Source organism: Eumetopias jubatus, unplaced genomic scaffold (genome assembly GCF_037043125.1).
Source record: "Eumetopias jubatus isolate StellerSeaLion01/CBP00866 unplaced genomic scaffold, mEumJub1_p1.0 scaffold_9, whole genome shotgun sequence".
NCBI classification, from domain to species: domain Eukaryota; kingdom Metazoa; phylum Chordata; class Mammalia; order Carnivora; family Otariidae; genus Eumetopias; species Eumetopias jubatus.
Genome location: NW_028274815.1, coordinates 117,049,270 through 117,071,898, shown reverse-complemented (window position 1 = coordinate 117,071,898; position 22,629 = coordinate 117,049,270). Strand labels below are relative to the sequence as shown.

At 47.2% G+C, this 22,629-nt stretch overlaps 1 protein-coding gene across 1 annotated transcript in view; it reads right to left on the bottom strand.

The window, feature by feature from the left end:
• MMP24 (matrix metallopeptidase 24) overlaps positions 1-16,810 on the bottom strand; it is a 40,044-nt gene extending 23,234 nt beyond the window's left edge. Inside the window, exon 1 of the mRNA XM_088026759.1 lies at positions 16,610-16,810. Within this exon, the coding sequence (XP_087882885.1) occupies positions 16,610-16,810 (201 nt within the window). The remainder of the gene's footprint in view (positions 1-16,609) is intronic.
• Between the last annotated feature and the right edge of the window lie 5,819 nt (positions 16,811-22,629).

The following is a 22,629-nucleotide window of genomic DNA, read 5'->3' as shown; positions in this document are numbered from 1 at the left end:
TTGTGATTTTTGCTTCTTGTTTCTATATGAACAGTCTTATTGTGGATGTGTCTGTTGTCACAAGTCAAAGCAAACCGTTTTGGGAAGGAAGCAACCAGAAACTATAAATAAGTTATTATTTATTTCATCTAAGGTGACTATAACATCTTTACTGCCTCGTGATAAAATGCATCTGACTGATTAAAAACAAAACAGAACAAGAAAGTCTTAACAACATCTCCAACAGCACGACAACCTTACCTCTTTCATATTGATACCTAGAATGTGTTTTTTGCTCCAGATTATGGCAAAGGATATCAAGACTTCTTGCACTTTTCCAAACATTGAATCTCTTTCATTCTTTTGTACGTTTTCCCCTGGCCCTGGCATACTCCTTAGTTAGGCGAAAATCTTTCATTATTTTAAGGTTCTGCTCATAAAATACCACCTCCGGAAGACTTCCCTCACTCCCCAAACTAAGTCATTTTCTTCCTCTCTTGTGCTCCCCCAAGCCCCTGTTATAGATAGTGTAGATCTTATAATATTGGATTCTAATAGTTACTTGACATGTCAGACTCTAAGTGCCTCAAGGGAAGGGTCTGTGTTCTACTCATCTCTCTATATCGAGTGCCCTGAAGTGCCTGACACACAGCATTGCTCATCATGTCTGCTCAACAAACATAACTGGGCACTCACTACATGCCAGGCACTGTGCAAGGCTCTGGGGATACAGAGATGCATAAGGAGCTCACAGCCCAACAAGTAAATCCATCATGAAAATAGCCCTCAAAGTCAGGCGTGTACAGGGTTCTATGGGAGAACAAAAGAGAGGTGTCTTTTCCACATGGGGTGGGGACAGGGAACTCGAGGAACTCAGGGGAGGCTCCCAGGCGGGGAGGGGTCGGAGCAGTGTTGAGGGATACAGCATGTGCAGTCGTGGGAGGAGAGCACGGTGCATTCTGACAAGGGTTTCAAATGACAAGAAGTGAGGGTGGGGAGTGTGGTGATGAGAGGGCTGGAAAGGAGGGACGTGGAGGGAGATGACATGTCATTATCTGTTCACAAAGTGGGCAAATTACAGAGAATCACTTGTGACTTGACTGTGGCCCAGGATCAGCCAAAAAGCTCAAGCAAATCATCTAGAAATGGACATGACAGGGCAGCTAAGTTACCCACTGTTCATCCTGGTGCTCTAGCTGCTCCTCCCGGGTTAAATCATGCCATCAAAACATTACACCCCACACCGCATCCTCTCAGCCAGAATAGCACGTTAGGTTCCCTTTTTTAGTGGAAACGTCAATGAAGAATTATTGGGTTGAATAAACAGGGCATATACAGGGAAAGAGGCACCCAGTTCTGAGATCAAATCCTGACTTCACTGCTCACTGGCCATGTTACGCTGGGCAAACAGTACTTCAGTTTCCTTGTTTGTAAAATGTAAACCATAATTCCTCCTCCGCAGGATTACTGTTAAGATAAAATGGACAAATGCACTCGACACATCATCCCTCAAAGCTGTTTGCTGTTGCTTGGGATGGTGTCTCCGTTATCTTTTGCAAACTCAAGGTGGAAAACTTGGGCTCTGACTCCTTTGCCTTCTGAGATCTAGTCATCCCATCCTCCCACTTCTCCCTGGACCAAGAGCCAGTCCTGATGGGTCCTGTGGAGGGCAGTATGGATGCTTGCCGCTAGGTGGCCCGTGGCCATGACTGTCTCTGCCACAGCACCCAGAGCACCGCCCAGCGGAGAACTGACAGCTGGCTTGAACTGTGTATTCTTCACCCTCCCTCAACTTTCTTGGGCCCAAACACAATCTCTTTCTGTCAAGTTTTAGCTTGAGGAAAATGTTTTCCCTGCAGGAGATTCTGTATGCTTTCTAGATTCAGAAAGTGGACACAGGGTGGCCCAGGGGTTTTTCTCTTGGCCCTTTCCTCAAGAATCTGTCAGCCAAATGTATGGCTTAAATATGGAGCATAGTGAGACTTGAAAGTAACACTTTTTTCATATTTCCCACCACCAAGCTTTGTTTCATCCTTAAAAGTCTTACTTATAAACCTTGTTTCAACCTGTAAGCTGTCTCAAATCCTCCCAGAAAAGGTGTGGTACAAATCTAAAATAAATCGAATTCCTCCTTATCTGTGGAGTCTACTCTCTAGAAACCCAGCTAAGATGAATTATGGCATTTGGGAAATGTCTGGGGATCTTTGGACAGATACCACTGACAAACCCGGCAGCCAACTGAGGAGTTTTTTGAGCCAACTGAGGAGTTCCTCTGACCTAGCAGAGGGATTAAAAACCTTCTCTCCTCCCACCCTCATTACTGTTTATGGTAAGAGATAAAGAACAGGGAACTCTGGGCATAAACCTACTCCAGCCTTTGAACACTGGGAGGAATTGAAAGTAGCTCCTCCTTGGTAAAGGGCAACCTGGTTTACCTAGCTCCTTTTCTGCGATACACAAGCAAGGAGCCACGCAGGGCCGAACAGGATGTGCTATGAAGGTCAGAGTGTAGCTCAGTAGCATCAGGAGCTAGGATCTAAGGATTCAGGTCCTAGGCAAATGTCTGGGTCAGGACCAAACACTAGAAGGGATCAGCATTCTCCAAGCTCTGCTTCTGCTTCCCTCCCAGGTTCACTGGAGACAATCCTCAGAGCTCAGGGGCAGACCTCTAAGAAGGGAAGTGGGAGGGAGAGGAGCTGGTCAAAGGACAGCTCCAAACCAGGGAACAGGGCATTGAGATCAGACCTGCATGTGTGCGTGTGTGCGAGGCTAAGAGGCTAGGGACCAGACAGTTCCAACTTCTGCTGCCTAACCCAGTCTCTGCCACTCACTTGCTTCTGCCACTGTGTGACCCAGGCAGTCCCTCTTGACTTCTCTGGGCAGAAACCCCTGGTGTTGGTGCAAGTCTTCTCTACTCCAGCCATACCAGTTCCAAAACATCCCCTGCCCTTGCATACTCGCAGGCTGTTCCTGCTGCCTACAAAGTCCATTCTCTTTATGCACATTAGCAAACTCATCCTTAAGGTCTAGCTGAAATGTTACCTCCTTTGGTAAATCTTCCTTAGCTCTCCCTACAGAACTAGTGGGCACCCTCCTTACTCCTGCAGGGCTTTGCTTCTCTGCCACTCTAGACCAACTACCACAGTGCATCCTACCTGTCGGTTGGTATGTGTTTCCCACTAGATTGAGTTCCTGAGGAGCAGAGACTCTCGTGTTTATTTTTGTATCTGCTGTAGCACTTAGAACAGTGCCTCGCACAACAAATCATCACTGGATGAATGAATGAATGAATGAATGAATGAATGAATGAATGAATGAATGAACCAACAAACAGACAGTTGGTCCAGGAGGCATTGCCTGGGTACCAAGGAAGGGATTTCATCTTGGGAAGGCTTCCTGAGTAATACACATAAAAACACCAAGCGCAGTTCTTGGTATCTGTTAGAGGCTGAGAAAAACATTTGCTGAAATTCAGTCTATTGTGGTTTGACTTTCTTGCTTGATGAGGCAATAGGCTCCATTGTACCATCTGAAAAAAAGATAAAATCCACGAAAGGAAAAAAAGGCCCCATTCAGTTTTAAACACGGTGACCTATCTTCCATCTTTTTACACCTGGACCCATCAACCAATCACCAGCCGTGTCATAAATCTGACCTTTATAGCTCAGTTAACCAACTCTAAGATGTCTGTCACCCTTTAAGTGCTGAAAGAGGTGTAAACCCAGAAAAAAGTGAGAAAAATCTCAGAGTGCAGCGAGCAGGGACCAAAATAGCCGGGCTGAACCAAAGATGTAGAAATGGCAGACAGAAATGTGATTGGTTTGCTGGTCAGAAGGCGGGATTTCTGTTCCTGAGAAGCCAAAGCTGAGATATTCAGTAGTGGCAGGCAAAGGAGAGAGCGGAAAATAACAAGGAGAAAAAACGTGGCCCGGAGAGGGAAGAGAGCGGCAGACAGCAGAGGCGGTGGTGACATTAGAAGTGGCATTGGGGGCAGCAAGAAGCAGATCAGCTGGTGGTGCTGCTGTTCGCTCTTGGAAAACACAGAAAGCAGTGGAGGAGGAGAGAAAGATGGATCCGCTAACCCAGCATGGCCTCCTGGGGGTATCCCGGAGCATCACACCTGTTTGGGTGTGTGGCCAAACCCGACTGCACAGGTCTGGAGAAGGAGCGGGAGAATGATTAGGATCAGATGTTTGATCAGGATCGCAGTGGGCTGGAAGGTATTATTAGAAAGGTCAGAGGGGAAGCCCACAAAGAACGACGAGGCAAGAGGTGTCAAATTTGGAAGCACAAGCTAGAATGAGGAAGAAAGAGTGAAAGACCCCGATCAAAGAGTTTGGATAGCTGAGGTCATAATCTAGGATGATGATGTGAGTAACAGGAACAAGACATGACCTCAGCACTCATAGGAGGTCCAAGTCCCATCCTGGAGGTTGTATATGCAGATGGACAGTGACAAACAGGAGTGTGATTAAGGGAGAGTGGCTCAGAGAATGAAGGAACCACTCATATGAACCACGTCCTAGGAGGGAAGAATGAGGGATGTGTAGGCTGGAGAAGGGGGAGCTGCAGGGGACATGCCAGTCTTCATAAAGCCAACTGAATATGGGTGAAGGCGATTTATTCTGGTTGACCCAGAGGGCAAACCTAAGACCAGCACAGATTATAGGACATAGATCTTGACTCATGATAGGAAACAACTTTGAAACAGGGGTGTTCTAATTATAGCAGCAATAATAGCTACTGTATTAGAATGCCAGCTGTACACCTGGCATTGCGCTAGGCACTCTAGGATGCAATGACCCCACAGGTAGGAATCCCCTCTGATTTGCAGATGAGGAAACAGGTTCAGAGAAGTAAGCATCCAGAGTCACAAAGCTAATAAGCGGCACGATTCAAACCCAGATATGTTTGAAACCAGGCATTCCATATTGTCGGATGACTTGGACAGGCATCTCTTTCCCCTCCCAGGACATCTTACACCTCACACTCCTAAAGAGCAATGTCTTTATCTCATGTCATAGCGAGCTCCATACCCTTCTGCCATGACCCTGGTGCCAGGCACCACCACATACCCAGTTATCCAACCAGAAGCCTCATGACCCATGACTCTAAGCTCTCCTTCACAGCCCACATCCATTTTTACCAAAGAACTACTGGTTCTACTTCCTAAACATCAGATGTGCTTCTGTCCATTCATTCATTTACTCATTCATTCATTCGTTCATTCAGTATTCAAGGACCTACTACTATGTACCAGGCACTGTGTGCTAGGCTCTGGGATAGAACAGCAAACAGAAACATTCTTGTTAATTTCCAGTTACAGGCTAGTGGGAGAACCATGGGGCAATAGGTGCTATGAAAAATAAAGCATGTTGAGGAGCTAAGAGAGATGGGACCACCGTTTTATAAAGGATGGTCAGGGAAGGTGGCCCCGTGGAAGTGACATCTGAGCAAGAGACCTGAAGAGGGAATGGAAAGTGCCATTATCCCCGAGGCTTCAAGGGCTGTCCATCAGGAGCTTTCCAGGGAGAGGGAACCAAAGATATTAGTCAAAGGTACAATGTTTCACAAGATTAGTAAGTTCTAGAGATCTACTCTACAGCAGAGTGCCTAGAGTTAACAATACTGCGCTATATGCTTAAAAAATTTGCTAAGAGGACTGATCTTAAGTGTTCATAGCACAAAATCATAATGATAAATAATGAGGGCAGGAGGAAACCTCTGGAGGGGATGGATTTGTTCATGGCATAGACTATGGTGATGGTTTCACAGGTGTTCATCTCCAAACTCATTAAGCTGCCTGCATTAAATATGTAAAGCATTTTGGATGTCAATTATACCTCAGTAAGGTCATTTCAAAAAACAAAGAGCCTTCATGACTTGACCCCTGACTACCTCTGCAGCCTCTTCTACCATTCCCCACCTAGCACTCTGTGTTCCGGTGTGTTCCAAGTCTTCCAGACCCTTCCACACATTGTTCCTTCTATCTAGATCACGCTCCTGTCTCTGGGGAGGCCTTCCGTGACCCCTTATCTTATCACAATTCTTATCACGCAGTGTTGTCATCACATGCTGTTAACTGGTCCCCTCTTGTTGACTGCGCAGTGTCTGAGGGCAGGGGCTGTAGTCTGTGTTCTCCACAGCAGTACCCCGACACCTAGCACAAGGCCTGGCTTGGATACTTATTTATTGAATGAAAATGAGTGGAAGCGTGCAGGGAGAGGGAGAGTCATCTCGTCAGAACTTGCCATAGAACAGACCCTCTCAAACTCAGCACTACCGACAGTCTGGGCCAGATCATTCTTCGTTGTAGAGGGGGGCATCCTGTGCTCTGTAGGACGTTCAGCAGAATCCCTGGTTTCTTCAACTAGAATACCAGTAGTACCACCCCCTCGGCTGTGACAAGCAAAAAAATGTCTCTAGACATTGCCGACAGTCTCCCTGGGGGTGGGCAAATTTGCCCTGGATTGAGAACCACTGCTGTAAGAGGATTCCCACATACAGCTGCTTTGGTCACCCTTCAAGGGTCCGTTCAACCCTATATTTTGTTTTAGGGAAAGCATGAGGCATCAGTCAGTAGCCTCCTGGTCGAGGCTCAGAGTGAGAACTGGTTTCCTCATCCGGGCAGGTGGACAGGAGTGGCCTTGATATGGGGTCTCCTGAGCAGTGAAGAGTAAGGCGCTATAGGGTCCTGGTTAAGAATGTACGCTCTGGAGACAAATCGTGCTCGCTTCAAATCCTAATTCTTCCATTTACTTGTTGCACGACCTTAGGCACGTTATTCAACCTCCCTTACACTCACTTCCTCCATCTGCATCGCGTCATTAGCAGTGTGCCTCGTGGAGTGGTTGTGGGGATGAAATAACATAACATGTGGTATTAAGTCCTCGGTGAAATACAGCAATAATAATTACTATTCTTTTCCTGAGAGGTGACAGGCAAACTCTAAACACCTCGCTGTATGACAGCCCCATCACCAAGGCTGTGTCCCTCAGTGTACCGTCCTCAGTCCTCGTGTGTCCTGGGCTGTCAGCATCGCAGGGTTCAGGAGCATGTTAAAAGTGCATATTCCCAACTTTGAACCTAGACCCCACTCAACTGGACTCTGTGAGGCTGGAAACTGGGAATCTGCATTTTTAAACCATGAGCACGTCAGGGGATTCAGTTGCCTGCTAAAGCGTAGAACCACGGCAGTAAGGACCCATGACTGTCGGGAGTGACGACCTTGTGCAATGAAGGAATGGGCATGCTGTGTGCACTCTCACCTCTAATGTACTAAGGTGGGAAGTATGTCACCCACTTAAAAAAGACTTCTATTAAAATCAGCTCAATAACCAGCCCTGCTCTCTGTGCCTCGGCGCTGCCTTCATCTCTGGGTCTTTCACCTCCCATCTCCTGGGCTAATCCTAACTTCAGGGTTCAGCAGCACCCCAACATCGAGATTCTATTGTGTTATTGTATATTGGCATCAATAGTGATCTAACATCACCATTCCCCAACCATTGCTATGTTAGCTCAGTCCTCACCTCTGGGTTTTTGCCTCGGTTTCCCTGTCTGGCACTTAGGTCCCAAACTGAGATTGCTATGACCCTAATCTGTTTCTCAAGGTCTCAGATTCCCTACCTGGTTCCCGGTCTTCTCCAGAGAGTGAGACCCTAGTCCCTGTACACCTGGGAGCTGGGTAGGGTCCTATCTGAAAAGACAGGTCACTTGGGACTAAGATATCACTACATGCCAAATATTACCTAACTTTGCTCTTTCCAGCTGAGTGTCCTTGGGCAAATGACCTCACTTCTTTAAGGTTCATTTTCTTCATTTGTTAAACAGAGGATGATAAAGGAAGGCTTGTGAGGAGGGTCCAGTGAGATGATGCAATGTGGTAGGTGAAATAATGGCCCTCCGAAGATGACCACATCCTAATCCCTGGCCCCCTTGACTATGTGAACTCATGTGGCAAAGGAGCCTTTATAGAGGTGAAGAAGGTAAGGATCTTCAGGTGGGGAGATTATCCCAGATCATCCAAGTGGACTCAATGTAATCACAGGTTCCTTGTGAGAGGGAGGCAAAGAGGGTCGGGGTCAGAGAAAGAGGGGTGACGACAGAAGCAAGCGTCAGAGTAACGCCATGCTAGAAGGGGCCGCACACCAAGGAACGTGGGCGGCCTCTAGAAGCTGGAAAAGGCCAGGTACGAGCCTCCAGAAGGAAGCCAGCCCTACAGAGACCTTGCTTTTAGTCCTGGTAAGTCTTGTTTCAGACTTCTGACCTCCAGAAGATGAGAAATCTGTGTTAGAAGGCGCTAAGTTTGTGGTCATCTGTTTCAGCCGCAATAGGAAACTAACCCATGCATTCGAGCAGTTAGCAGATTCTGACAGAAAGTAAGCATCCTCACGGTGTTGTTGTCTGTGTTCTTGCTCCCACGCTCTCTGGCAAGAGAGGGACCACCATCTTTGGTGGCCCAAATCACGATGTGGTGATGCCTCAGAGATCAGCCCTACCATCGTGTCAGTCCCCCAGCTCCTGTCTCACCAGAGCCCTGCCGCCTTCTCCACCCATGTCACTGAGGTCCCAGCCTTGCCCCTGAGCCCACCTCCATTATAACTGATTTTTTAAAAATTTCACACTTGAAGCCTTAACTGTTCAGGTATCTAGAAAATGCACTGGTCAACATACCTTGAAACCATCTGCTTTAATACACTTGTCTTGCAGAAGAGCAAGATAAAACATGAAGGGAGAAATGACTTATCCAAAATCACAGGAGCAAGTTGAGAGAGGAAATGGAGCTAGCGTCCCTGCCTCCTGGGGAGGGTTCTCTCTGTCACGCTGGCTCTGGTTTGCCTCCAAGCACTGTCTTTTTTTTTTTTTTTTCTTTTTCACTTACTGCCAGTCTAAAAAGGGCCCTCAAGATCGCCCACAATGCCCAGCTTAGCTTCTTGACAAACACCTTAATGGCGCAGCGTTGCCTCTTGGCTGCCACCAGCTCTTGAGTGGGTGGTAAGTGCACTAGCGGGAACTCCCTGGCGCTCTGCTCCATGTCCTTGGCCCATTCCCAGGAGGCCACCACAAGCCAGACAATCACCGTCCCCGAGGAGATGGCACATTTGGGGTTTTCTGTCAGCACTGGGATGTCCAAGTTTTCCAGTTCTGGGGAGGCTTCCTCCCAAGGCCAGGAGAGGGGCCTTGCTCTTATTCACTATCTGAGGAGGGAGGAGGCTTCATCTTCCTCACCCTTTCCAGGGCCTTCCTGCCTATCTGCCACAGTTTTCTGTCCCCTGGGGTTTGACGTACTGATAAGTTAAGAAAAGGGAAGAAAGAAGGCAAGACCATGGTCAGGCCTCAGTTTTTCAACTATAACAGGCAGATGGCTGTTAACCCCTAAGTAATTATAGAAAATATAAAATATATAATAATTGTAGCTTGATTGGGTTGAGTGTGGAGCCCGTCTTCTGGTTCCTCGCTGCCAGTTTTAAATCCAGGCTCCTTAGCCTGGCACTCAACAAGCTTCAGAGTCTGACCCAATGCACCTTTCTAGCCTTATTTTCCGTCATGCACGCCCTACCCTTTTACTGCCCAACTCCAGGACTCCTCCTGGAGCTACTGACTACCTCCTTGTGTTGACTGCACACACCCCACAGTTTCCTTCCTCTGTGCCTCTTTCCTTCCCTCTCCGTAGAATGCCTTTCCCACATGGCCTCTCCAAGATGAACTATTAAATATCCTTCCCAATGCAACCTGAATGCCACTTCATCTGGGAGGGCTATCCAGGGGTGAGTGGACTTCCTCTGGGCTCCCAACGGCATTCTACGCCCCCCTTACTCACAGCGCCTTTCACATTACATTATACATAGTGTTTCACATGCTTGTGACCCCACTGAATGCTGCAGCTTACAGCCTGGTGAGGGGGACAGACACAGAAAGACTCAATGTTTCATTGAGTGGGATGAAGGAGAAGGCGATGTGAATGTGTTTGACGGGAGATCCAGGCTGTGATGTCAGGGATGGCCTCCCTGAGGATGCGGCACCTCAGTGGAGACGTGTGTTTGAGCAGACGAGGAGCAGCTGAAGGTGGAAGAATGAGCAGCCCAGGAGAAAGCATATCTTTACTGAATTCCTGAGATGGGAAGGAGCCTGCACATTAGAAAAAGAGAAAGAAGGCCAGGCTGGCCAGACCTGAGCAAGAAGGTGGTTTATGTAGACAGAAGCTGGGAAGCACTCAGTCACGCACGCCCTTGGAGGCCTTATGGGGCAGCCGGGTGAGTGCCGGATATAAGGGGGTTCGTAATACTGTGAACTTTCCTGTGTGTTTGAGATTTTCCATAGTAAGAATCAAAAGGAACAAGTGGTAGTAGAGCACTAAAGCAGTTAGTCTTTATCCTCAAAGCTACTTTAGGCAAGGTGAGTGTGGGAGTAGCATGATCAGATTTTTTAAAAAAATTTTTTTATTATTAAATATTTCCAGCACTCAGAGAGGCATAAAAATAATAAAACAAACCTTGGATAAGCGCCGACCAGCTTTGTTAAATCTTAGCTTTGGCCATATTTGCTTCAGCTCTAACGGACCCCTGGGTGGGTTTATTTTTTAAAAGATCACTCTGGCTGCCATTTGGGGAAGGATTAGAAGCAGGCAAGAGAGGCTGAGCAGGTGGGAAATTTCTGAACCCAGATGAGATAGAATAGAAGTTCAGACTACGAGGGAGGTAGTGGAGGTGGAGAGAAGTAGATGCACGGAAGATCTAGTCAGGAGGAAGAATGGCTGGGGCTTGATCATCGATTGCAGTTGAGGTGAGGAAGAGGTGGTGGATGACCCCCGTCTCTCTGGCCCAGAGCTTTTGGGGCACAGAGAAAAGTGTGTCCATGAATGTATGTGTGGTATAGAATTGAAATTTAAAATTATTATGGCCGACAAAAGTTGTTAATAACAATGCCTGTTTTTCTCTACCTACTTTGTAATAACAGCCCATATGATCTTTGAGAAAATGTTGCCTTTTATATATATGGCTTTGCCGTTCTCCTATATGTCATTAAAGCCTAGTTCAAAGTTGCCTTTTAAAACAAATGCATGGAATAGTGATGAAGGAAAACTAGTGAAGGACGTGAATGGAATCAATTGTGAGGTCTAGAGAAACCAAAAGCTTTGTTCCAAAATCTCTTAGCTGGGGAGGGCTGGAGCTGGGATTCACAACTTCTATCCACAGACTATTCCCTAAAACAGGTACCCAGATCTAAGTTATGCTAGGATAAAGCTCAAGGCATCTGGGCAGGACCCAGCACCCAGCTGGCTCAGGAACAGGTCCCAGTCCCTCCACCTCTCAACCTGGCTCGGAGCAGGTCACTTCTCTGCTCAGAAACCTTTAATGACTTCCCTCAGCCTTTGGACAAGAGCCAGTTTCACAATCTGCTCTCAGCCTCCCTGTCCAGCCTCTTCTCATACACTCTTACTGGAAATAGCCAGTTAACGTGATGCCTTAGGCACACCAAGTTATCTGCTGTTTTCTAACATGCCATGCACTTTTGTGGAGCCCTGGTTCCTGGCTTTCCTTCTGTCTGGACTGTCCCCTCACTGTTGTCTGTCCCTCTCTTCCCTCAATGGTTCACCTTTAATACCAACCTTCTCCCTGAAACATTCTCTGAGAGCCTCATCTCCCCACCCCGCTGGCCCATGCTGTGTTCTCCAGCCCTCATTTATACCTCTAGCATGCATTCATCTGTTCTTCAAAAAAAGGACTGACTTTTGTGTACGAAGCATGATCGAGAGAAGCTGGTGGGGGCGCAGAAAATAAAATCAGTTTAAAAATATTTAGAATGTGCCAAGCACTGTTCTAGATACTGAGGAGACATTGGCTGCCGTCTGTTAAGAATGGGTTCCTCTCATTTTGAGTTCAAACTATACCATATGATAAGGCTAGGCATGTCCCAAGATCAGTCTCTTTAGTACAATTATAATTTACTTTTCCTTGCTCTGAAACTACCTCTTTCAAAGACTGGAGTGGGACAACTCTGAAGGTGGAAAAGATTGGCTAAAAGGCTATTGCAGTAATCTAGAACAAGCACGCAGACCAAGGACAGAAAATCCAGCTTCTAGTCCTAGCCTTACTGTTTATTAGCTACATGTGGGTCCCTGGACAAGATGTGGACAGGTCACATCCTTTCTCGGAGTCTCTGTTTGCTCAACTATAAAATGGGGACAATATTTTCCCTATCTCACTCATGCTGTTGTTGTTGCCAGGATCAAGTGGGGCCACACACATGACAGCATCTGGAAAGTGCAAAGCACCTTTCAGATATGAGGCTGTTAAAGTCATAGGAAAAAACACAGTAATAATAAGAGAAATGGGGCGCCTGGGTGGCTCTGTTGGTTGGGCATCTGCCTTTGGCTTGGGTCGTGATCCCGGAGTTCTGGGATCAAGTCCCACATTGGGCTCTCTGCTCAGCGGGGAGTCTGCTTCTCCCTCTCCCTCTCTCTCAAATAAATAAATAAAATCTTTTAAAAAAAATAAGAGAAATGAATTAAAATGCAGCAGACTAGATTCAGATTAGGTAAAAGGGACAACTTCCTAACAGTGAGAACTTTTTTTTTTTCCAGACAAGAATGAAGCTATACTGGGAGGCCATGATCATATTGAAAGAAATTTTTGGTTTGGGAATTTGTTTGTGCTTCTTAATAAGCTCCCCACTGCTAGACTCATCAGGGCTCTAACTTTTCTTAACTATAGGTGCAAACCAAAGAATGCTCTCCATCCACCCAGAGCAGATCCCTCAAAACTGGTCTAGAGGGCAGGAGTTCATTATGCCTTCTATCCGTCCAGGTGTCACACTCCCTTACTTGTGTCACCCATGCTGATCAGCTTGTCTCTTTCTGTCTGTACTGACCTTCCTCAGAATCAAACTGGAAAGCAGCAGGGCCAAAACACTATTTGTGGGACATCCTAGTCAGCTAATAATAAGAGAAAGGGATGCTTTAAATAAACCAAACACAGGAAGCCGATTAGGGAATCGGTGGGACCCCCTGATGTGCAAAATACAAAAGAAAGACTCAAGAATGCAAAGGAGAAAACAGACTGAATGAGGTGGGTTGTGGGGTTTTTGTTTTGTTTTGTTTTTTCATTTTGCTTTTGGTAATGATAAATCAGAGATATAAAATCAAAAGCCAAAGATAGTGAAAATGCTTTCAACTAAGAAGTCAGGAGACGAGGGGAAAGTTTCGAGTTCTGAATCACCTGCTATCAGATTTAGAGTCCTTGGGCAACTCACTTCAATTCAAGAAATGTCTATTAAGTACTACTATATGCTTATTTGGTGATCTCTAAGATCATGGCCACCTCTCGGTGCCTCTGTATTGTATGTCACTACCACCAGATGACAACCTACTGAGCAGGTTTTTAAGGGTGAGATTGTGGGACCACTGCCAAAAGGAATAACCTCTATTTCCAATGAAGGAAGGACAGGTGGGCAATGAGTCCTATCCCTAAGAAGCATTTTAGAAGGGACCTTAAGACCCACCTGTTCATAAGCATCTATTTCAGATCCAGGTAACTTTTTGGCACAAGGGACAAAGAGAAGAATCACCGAATGCTTATTGAGTAACTAACAATGAGCTTTGGGGATTGTGTTAGATCTAAAAACAGAAGAAATTTTTAGGCCCTGCCTAAGAACTGCCCAAATGATGTTTACGTATTTAAAAAAAAAAAAAAAAAAAAGGCAAACGGGCTGGGGCTGCTTCAAAGTGTTGCCCTGAAAAGAGAGGAATAAATAACTAGAGAAGTCAGGGAGTTTCTTGAAGAAGTGAGGCTTGGGCTGAAACTAAGGAAAGGTCACAGATGGATGAGTGGAGGTAGAGATGCAAACGGCATGTGATGTGCAGAGAAACGCGGGTAGTTTGTCTTAGGATAAAGGAGACACAAGCTTGTCTGGAGTGAGAATGTGTACTGATGAGCAGTGGGAAAGTCAGCCTTCTAGAGAGGAGGTAATGTGGATTCAAACTCCAGAGGACTTTAAAAACAGAAAGAGGAGTAAGTCATTATCTGCTAGCTGAAAAGCAATCATATTTCTGTAAGGTTTCCATCATGTGAGCTGTTAGTGTTCAATGAAGGGATAATTAGGTGCAAATTGTTGAGAGAAGCAGTGGATATAATTCTGCTCTCTTTTAGAAACTTTTGAACAATATAAAAATGGAGTCATCATGGAATTAAGGGTGGTGTTTTTTTATCAGGTCACTTGGAGATAGGAAACAATAGAAATAAAGGTTCACTTCTCGGAATGAAAGGAAATTAAGAGTTCAGGGGGCCCCAGGAGACCATGCTGGGACTTGTCTGATTTAAATTTTTTATAAGTGATCCAGAAGTAGAGCAGAGTGAAAATTTCAAGAACTGCAGATCATCTTAAACCTTTTTGGGTAGGGAAATGCTCTGCCAAAGGAGACAGAGCTGAAGGAAGGTACTGAGTGGGTTGTAAAATGGCAGATAAACGTCAATGTGAGGAAACATAAGGTAATGCACTCTGATAAAAATAATCCACGTAGAGGGTGTTGGGGTCCAGGCTATCAGTTTTGACACAGGAAAGGGATCGGACAACTACTGCAGATTGTTTCCTAAAGGCAGTGTCCTAATGTGTGGGTCAGGAAGGCTGACAAAGGGATGGGCAGGAGCGGGAATGGAGCTGAAAACCAAAGAAGGAATCATCCTTCCTTTGTGCCAGACTACAGAGTCCCACATCTGGGACAGTGGTCAGGTTTACATCTATTGAAAACTAGGGCCCAAGGATATCTAAAAAAAGGCAACTACAATGACCCAGAGGATGAATGTGGCTGTTCTATGGGTGGCTGGTCATAAGGGGGAAGCTCAAGCATGAAAAGACAAAAGCTAAGAGAGATGGAATAATCAAAGCCTATGAAGGTGGTGAGGGTAAGGTGTGGGTACGCGTAACCTTTCCTCTACATCCTGACATATTTAAGCAAATATCCTCCTCTTAATGCTTGAAATATCACAGGAATAAAAGGGTTTCAGAGTTGAGATCATCTAGTTCTATCCCTTTATATTAGAGATGGTAGAATTCAAGCTTAGAGAGGGCAAGGAAATGGTCCAAGGTCAAGAAGCCACCAGATCCCACACCTGGGTCTTCCTACCTCACCCTTTGCACTCAGGAAGACTAAGGGACTCCAACTTTTTATAGGGTGTAAACTTATGAAATGCATTACTTTGAGATGTAATAAAGCTGAAAACACAAACAGGCAAGGGAAAGTTTCCACTAAAAGTCAACCAGCAATGATAAGATCTTTGAAAGACAACTACCAACTGGGGCAAAAGAGACTTTTTACACACCCTAATTTTTTGGGATCGTGTACCCCTTTGACAGTCTGAAGAAATCTAGGGATTCTCTCCTAGAAAAATACATTTGCATGCACAAACACAATCTTGCACAAAATTTCAGGCCCCCTGAGTCCCATGCCCAATTAAGAATCCCTGTTCCAGCACATTTTTCTGAACAGACTGCCTGCTTCAACAAATGCATTCAATCTCACAGGATAACTGAGGCAATCACTCTAATTTTCCTCTGCAAAGAACTAAGGTTCTAACTTACTACTTATCATGTATTAGAATTGCAGACCTCTAGGTTGGAAGAGACCAGAAAAATTACCTAGTCCAACTGCCCCCCACAATCCCTCCTCTGTGATATAGAATAGTGTCATGGTTAAATAAATACATGGTGACTAGAGTCAGCCTGCCTAGGCTAGAATTCCAACCCCATCACTCCACAGCTGTGTGACCTTGGGCAAGTTACTGAAGCTCTCTGAGTTTGTATCCTCATCTGTAAAGGGGGATAATAATGACAACTATCTCAGAGTAGTCATGAGGATGAAATGAGATTATTAATATAAATCATGGCACCAGGCCTGGCTCATAGTGAGTGCTCAGTAAATGCTAGTTGGCATTATTGTTATTATTATGCATGCATCCATGCAAGCCTTCCCCCCACCCAGAGCTTTTGCTTGCACATGTCAGTGATGAGCAGCTCACCGCTTCCTAAGCTGGTTGAGCAGCTCTGATTGTTACAAACTTCTTTTAATATTGAGCTGAAATTTGTCTCCTTGCAACCCCTACCCCCACCTCTGTTGACCCTAATTCTGCCCTGTGGGGCCACTCAGAGCAAGTCTATCCTTCCTCCACGTGACAGCCCTTCAGATACGAAGACAGTGATCGAGTCCTTCCCCCGCCCTCCCGTCCCCCACCCCCCATCCTCTCTTCTCCAGCTTGAACATCCTTGGTTTCTTCTCCCAGCCCACAACATACTGGCTGCGCTTACTATTTACTCCGAGGCGTTGTACGGTTTCCCTCACACATAGTCATGCAGGCCACACACCCCACCGCCACCACAACAATCCCGACCCTCCTGCTCCGCCCCCGCCCGTTGCCCCTGTCCGCGGTGCTGAAGCAGCTCCCGGCCCCGCGGCCCTTCCCGGCCCCCGCCCTGGGCAACCCCTGGCCGGGCCCCCAGGCGCCGACCCCCGCGCGCCACCCCCGCGCCCCCAGCGGCAGCCGCGGCCCAGCCCGACCCAGGCCCGGCCCCGGCGCCGCCCCCCCCGCCCTGCCCGGAGGCCCCGAGCCGGCGCCCCAGCCCCGCGCGCCAGCCCCACCTGCCCGGCGAAGGGCGCCTTCGCCTCGGCCGCCCGCGCCGCCGCCGCCGCCGCCGCCGCCGCCCGCGCGGCTCCCGGGAGGCAGCAGAGCGCGGGCAGCAGCAGCAGCAGCCGCCCGGGGACCCGCCAGCGGCTCCAGCGCGGGGCCCGGCCCGGCGGCGGCGGCCCCGGCGCGGCGCGGCCGCCCCGGTTCCTCGGCATCCCCGCGGCGGGGCCCGGCCGCCCGGCTGCGATGGCGGCGGCGGCGGCTCCGGCCGGGTCCTCCAGCTGCAGCCGCTGCGGAGCCGCCGAGTCACGGCGCCGCGGACACGCGCCCGGCCCGCCTGTCTTCGCCGCCGCCGCGGCCTCGGCCGCCAGCGCGCCCCCGCCTCCGCGCGCCCCGCCCCAGCGGGGGGCGGCCGGGGGCACCGGGGCAGCACCCGGGCCGGACTGCGGGGGCGTCGGCTCCGGGCCAGCCCTGGGGCACTGGCCGGGGAGCCGTGCCGGGGAGGGGTTCTCAGCGGCCCGAAGCACAGCTCCGGAGGGAGGGTCCGAAGGGGTGGCCCTGGAGGCGGGGGTCTGGGGGCAGCCCTGAAGGAGGGGGGAGAGGCTAAACTGAATAGTCGCAGAGGTAGAACCACGCGATGGTTCCGGGGGAAGTATACTGGGTTGGGGGTCCGAAGCCAAAAGACTAGCCCAGAGGGACGGAGTCTGAGGGGGTGGCACTGGAGGAGGGGGGTCTGGGAGACAGCACTGGGGGAGGGGACTGAGGAGAAGCTCTGGAGTAACGGCGGCGGGGCGGGGGGGTGGTGGCCCTGGAGGAGAGGGTCTGAGAGGGTGGCCTTGGAGAAAGGAGGGCAGGGAGGGTGGGAAAGGGAGGAATAGATTTGAGGAGTGTTTTGGGGGAGCAGCCCTGAGAGACATTAGGTGAAATTAAGGTGAAGCCCATTCTCTGGCCGCCCCGCTTAGTTGGAGAGAGATCAACCAGTTGGGAAGATCATCTTTCATCCAAAACAACCCATATGTATTGAACACTTTCTATATATATGTGGGGCTCTGGGCTACTTGGGACTTAAGAAAAAAGAAAAAGGAGGCTGATTCCCTGAAGTGTAGAGGTTTACAGCTTGGTGCACAAACGTGAAACACAGGGCAGCAAACGCCAAGTGTCAAAAAGGATACAGGCAGGTGCTCCAGGGGTCAGGACAGCCTTGATGGGGGACAGGTGAAGTCAGGACAGGTGTTATGGAGGGGGTGGGGGGCTCTAGCTAGGCCTTGAGGAAAGGCTGGATTTAAATAAGGGAAGGGGTGTGGAGGAGGGCATGTCAGGTAGGAAGATGGGGTGTACAGGATGTGGTTGGCGCGGTAGATCCATTCTCTGGAGCATAGGGATCCTACAGGAAAGTGCTGTGGGAGTGAAGGAAGCAGAAGACTGTGAGTTCCAGGATATTAATGAATTTGGGAGGGGAAATGGGGGTGGTGGCGTTTGAAGGCTCTTTTAAGCAGGATGGCATGTGGAAAATGGTGTTTTGTGGTTACCTGGTAATTTGGAGGTGTGGAAAGGGAACAAGCTTAGGAATCAGACCTATGTTCATATATTGGCTCTGTTCCATTTTTACAAAATGATGTTGGTATTAATGCATAAGGTTGCTCTAAAGATGATGTGCTTGGCACTTAATAAATGTTCCATATTGGTTCTCCTTCCAGTGTACGGAATAGTGACCAGAGGAAGCAGAGAAATTAGTTGGAGATGATTACAATAGTCTAGGTATAAAGAAATAATGATGACAATAATAGTGAACACTTATTAAATGCCTAGTTTGTATCAAACACTGGGCTAAGCCCTTTACTGTGTTATATCTCATTTAATCCTCATAAATAAACCCTGTGAAACAGATACTATTATTACCCCCAGTTTAGAATAAGGAAGCGGAGGCTCTGAGTAAGTTTGCCAAATATGCATGATTCATAAGTGGCAGAGTGGTAAGCAACCTGACCTCAGAACACATTTTTTTTCTAGGATAGGGTTGGGGGAAGAGATTTAAGAGACGTTGGGCCAAAAAGAAGGAAAGGAGTTTAGAGTGATGACAAGTCCAGGAAGATGGATTGTAGTGTCTTCACAGAGATGGAGGTGTCATAAGGACAAAGATGACAAAGAGTTTTAGGCTTGCTCAGGCCGCGGTGACCGTAAGATCCCTGAGGTGGATATAGGAATGAGTTCAGTAGAGGTGGAGAATGGACATTTTAGAAACCTCGAGGTCATTGTGATAGTTGAAACTGAAAGATTGGAGTGGAAAAAGCAAAACTTCAGGCCCTGTGTTGAGACATACATTTTCAATCTAAAGAGTGCTCAAAAGACTGAGCAATCAGGGTCATAAGGTATATAGGAAAGGGGAGGAACATTTCAAGGAGATGAAGAGGGCTTGGCAGTATCAAGGAGATGACAGAGATTGAAGACTGAATACACACCATTGAATTTCCTGCTCACAGTCTAGCAGGGAGATAGGGGCATAGCTAGTCACATGGTTTCATGCTAAATTATGACAGAGATGGGAGGGAAGTGTTATGGAAACATTGAGGAAAGAGCAACAAATTACCCAATGTTGGAAGCTTTGGGAGAGGGTGCATTCCAGCAGGAAATAGTACATTCAAACCAGGTATCAAGGATGGTGGACAAGGGTGGCAGTAGGTAATTAATGATAAAGAAGAAAGAGATTGGTATAAGCAAATGGATGCTTATAGAATATAACCCTAAGGTAGGTCCCTAGTAGAGAAGGTCTAGAGACCATTGTGAAGCCAGGCCAAGAGGAGGTTTGGAGGCTTCAGAGTAACACTGTAAGATGAACTCACCAGGGCACAGACTTCTCTTTTCCCTTTTTTCATGGAAAAGGCACAGAACTTAGAGTCAGATACCTGGATCCAATATTGGCTGTCACTAATTTGTAGTGCACCTTTGGGCAAGTCATTTAATCTCTTTGAGCCTCAGTTTCCTCATTTGTAAAGTAAAACTAATGACCCTGCCCTCTCCGCTTCATTAGATGGGCCACACGAATGGTTGAGATTCACTTCATAAACTATATAGTCAACTGAGCAGATGTTAGGAGGAACTTGGGTATTGATAATCTCATCAGGACACATTATGCCAATACCAGAGCTTGCTGCAGGGCAACTGGATCCCTTCTCCCTTCACCTCCTCTTTTATTTCTTTATTCAACGAGTATTTATTAAGTATCTTTTGGGTGCTAGCTGGGCTGGGATATAAAGATTAGGTTACAGTTGCCTCCTTTAGAAAGATAATCAACTGAGGAGATAGACACATATAGATATAGAAGGAGGAGAGCATAATCTGTGCTATAAAAGAAAGGTTTTTTTAAAAAAGATTTTATTTATTTTTTGACAGAGTGACAGCGAGAGAGGGAACACAAGCAGGGGGTGCAGGAGAGGGAGAAGCAGGCTTCCTGCTGGGCAAGGAGCCTGATGCGGGGCTCGATCCCAGGACCCCGGGTTAATGACCTGAGCTGAAGGCAGATGCTGAACGACTGAGCCACCCAGGTGCCCCTATAAAAGAAAAGTTTTATAAAAGTAGAGAGTAGGGAACAACTAATTGTCTAGAGGTGGCAGGAGGGGAGATGGGTCTTGAAGGACCAGCAGGAATTTGCTCTGTAGAGTGCAAAAAAGGAACTGTATATCCACAGGCACAGATAAATATGAATGCCACGCTAAGGAGTTTGGACTTCATGTTCTAAGCCAACAACTCTTGGAGTGTGGTTGAGACCCTTCCAGGGGGCCTGTGAGATCAAAACTGTTTTCCTAACAATACTAAGCTTTGTTTGTCCTTTTAACTCTCATTCCCTCATGAGTAGACGGTGTGGTTTTTCTGAGGCTTCACAATAGATTGCAGAAGTAGACATGAGAATACAACAATCTTCTATTGAGTCAGACGATAAACAGGTTGTCAAAAGTGTAAAGCAGGGGCATCTGGGTGGCTCAGCCGGTTGTCTCCAACTTTTGATTTCAGCTCAGGTCATGATCTTGGGGTCCTGGGATCAAGCCCCACATGATGCTCAGCGCAGAGCCTGCTTGTCCCTCTCCCTCTGCTCCTTCTAGCACTTGTGCTCTCTCTCGCTAAAGTAAGTAAATAAATAAATGAGGTAAAGCAATACCACTTTTCTCACTAATTTTTTTGAAATCATAACCATTTTTCACAAAAATGTTATTTATGTTAACTGATTTATTGTTATTTGAAACAAATTAATATGTAAATATTTTAAAATTTCTCAGCTTTGATTTCTAGTGGTAATGACCAACACAGATAACTCACATAAACACAAGCTCTTTGGAGTCCTCAATAATTTCTAAGAGTGTTGGGCGCCTGGGTGGCTCAGTTGGTTAAGCGACTGCCTTTGGCTCAGGTCATGATCCTGGAGTCCTGGGATCGAGTCCTGCATCGGGCTCCCTGCTCAGTGGGGGGTCTGCTTCTCCCTCTGACCCCCCCCATGTGCTCTCTCTCTCATTCTTGCTCTCTTAAATAAATAAATAAAATCTTGGAAAAAAATAATTTTTAAGAGTGTAAATGAGGTGTACCTGGGTGGCTCAGTCGTTAAGCATCTGCCTTCAACTCAGGTCATGATCCCAGGGTCCTGAGATCGAGCCCCACGTTGGGCTCCCTGCTCAGCAGGAAGCTTGCTTCTCCCTCTCCCACTCCCCCTGCTTGTGTTCCCTCTCTTGCTGTGTCTCTCTGTGTCAAATAAATAAGTAAAATCTTAAAAAGAGAGAGAGAGAGAGAGTATAAAGGAGATCCTGAGTCTAAAAGTTTTGAGAACCCTGTTCTGAGCAGCTGGACCTCACCGAAGGGGTTTGAATGAAGGAATGACATGATAACATTTCAACAAATTGTTCAACAAATATTTATTAAACACCTTGATGTGCCCAGCACAATTTGAGGTACTGGGATAGAGCAGAAAGCAAATCAAATCAAACTCCCTGCTTTCACAGAATTTACATTATACTGGTATGACAGACAGCAAACAAAATAATTAATATATATAGCATATTAGATAGTGGTAGCTGTTGAGAAGAGCCAGGAACTAGGATATGAAAGCTGAAAGGTGTGTGTGTGCATGTGATTTTGGATAGGGTCACCAGGGAAGGTCTCAGTAAGAAAGTGAGTTTTCAGTACAGGCCTGAAGGAATAAGGGAGTGGACTCTGCAGGTATCTGGGAGAAGTGAATTCAGGCAGAGGGAAGAGCAAGGGGAAAAGTTCTGAAGCAAGAGCATGCCTGGCAGGTTTGAGGAACAACATGGAGGACCAGTGTGGCTGGAGTGGAAGAAGGGCCAGAGTATTAGGAGATGAAGGTTATGGAGGGGAGGTACATTTCTTGAGATAAAAAAGCCAATGGAAGATTTTGAGAATAGAAGAGACATCTTCTGACTTACCTTTAACAGAATCACTTTGGTTGCTGCACTCTGAGCAGGTTGAAAGGCCATAAGCAGAAAGGCTAACTAGGTGGTCATTGCAGTAATCCTGATGCAGGATGATGGTGGCTTGGACCAGGGTCCAAGTGGGGATGGGAGATGTAGTTGGATTCTCGATAGATTTTGAAAGTAGAGTTGACAGAATGTGGCACTGGATGGATATGAGGTATGAGGAAAAAAGAAGAGTCAAATGACACCAAACATTTGAGTAACTACAAGAGTGGAGTTGCTATTGTCTGACACAAACAAGGCTGTAGGAAGGACCAGTTTGAAGAGAACTATCAAGAGCTTGGTTTGGGACATATTAAGTGGGAGATGTCTATTAAACACCCAAGCGGGGGCGCCTGGGTGGCTCAGTCGTTGAGCGTCTGCCTTCGGCTCAGGTCATGATCCCAGGGTCCTGGGATCGAGTCCCAGGTCAGGCTCCCTGCTCCACGGGAAGCCTGCTTCTCCCTCTCCCACTCCCCCTGCTTGTGTTCCCTCTCTTGCTGTCTCTCTCTCTGTCAAATAAATAAATAAAATCTTTAAAACAAAACAAAACAAAACACCCAAGTGGATGTGGCAAGTAG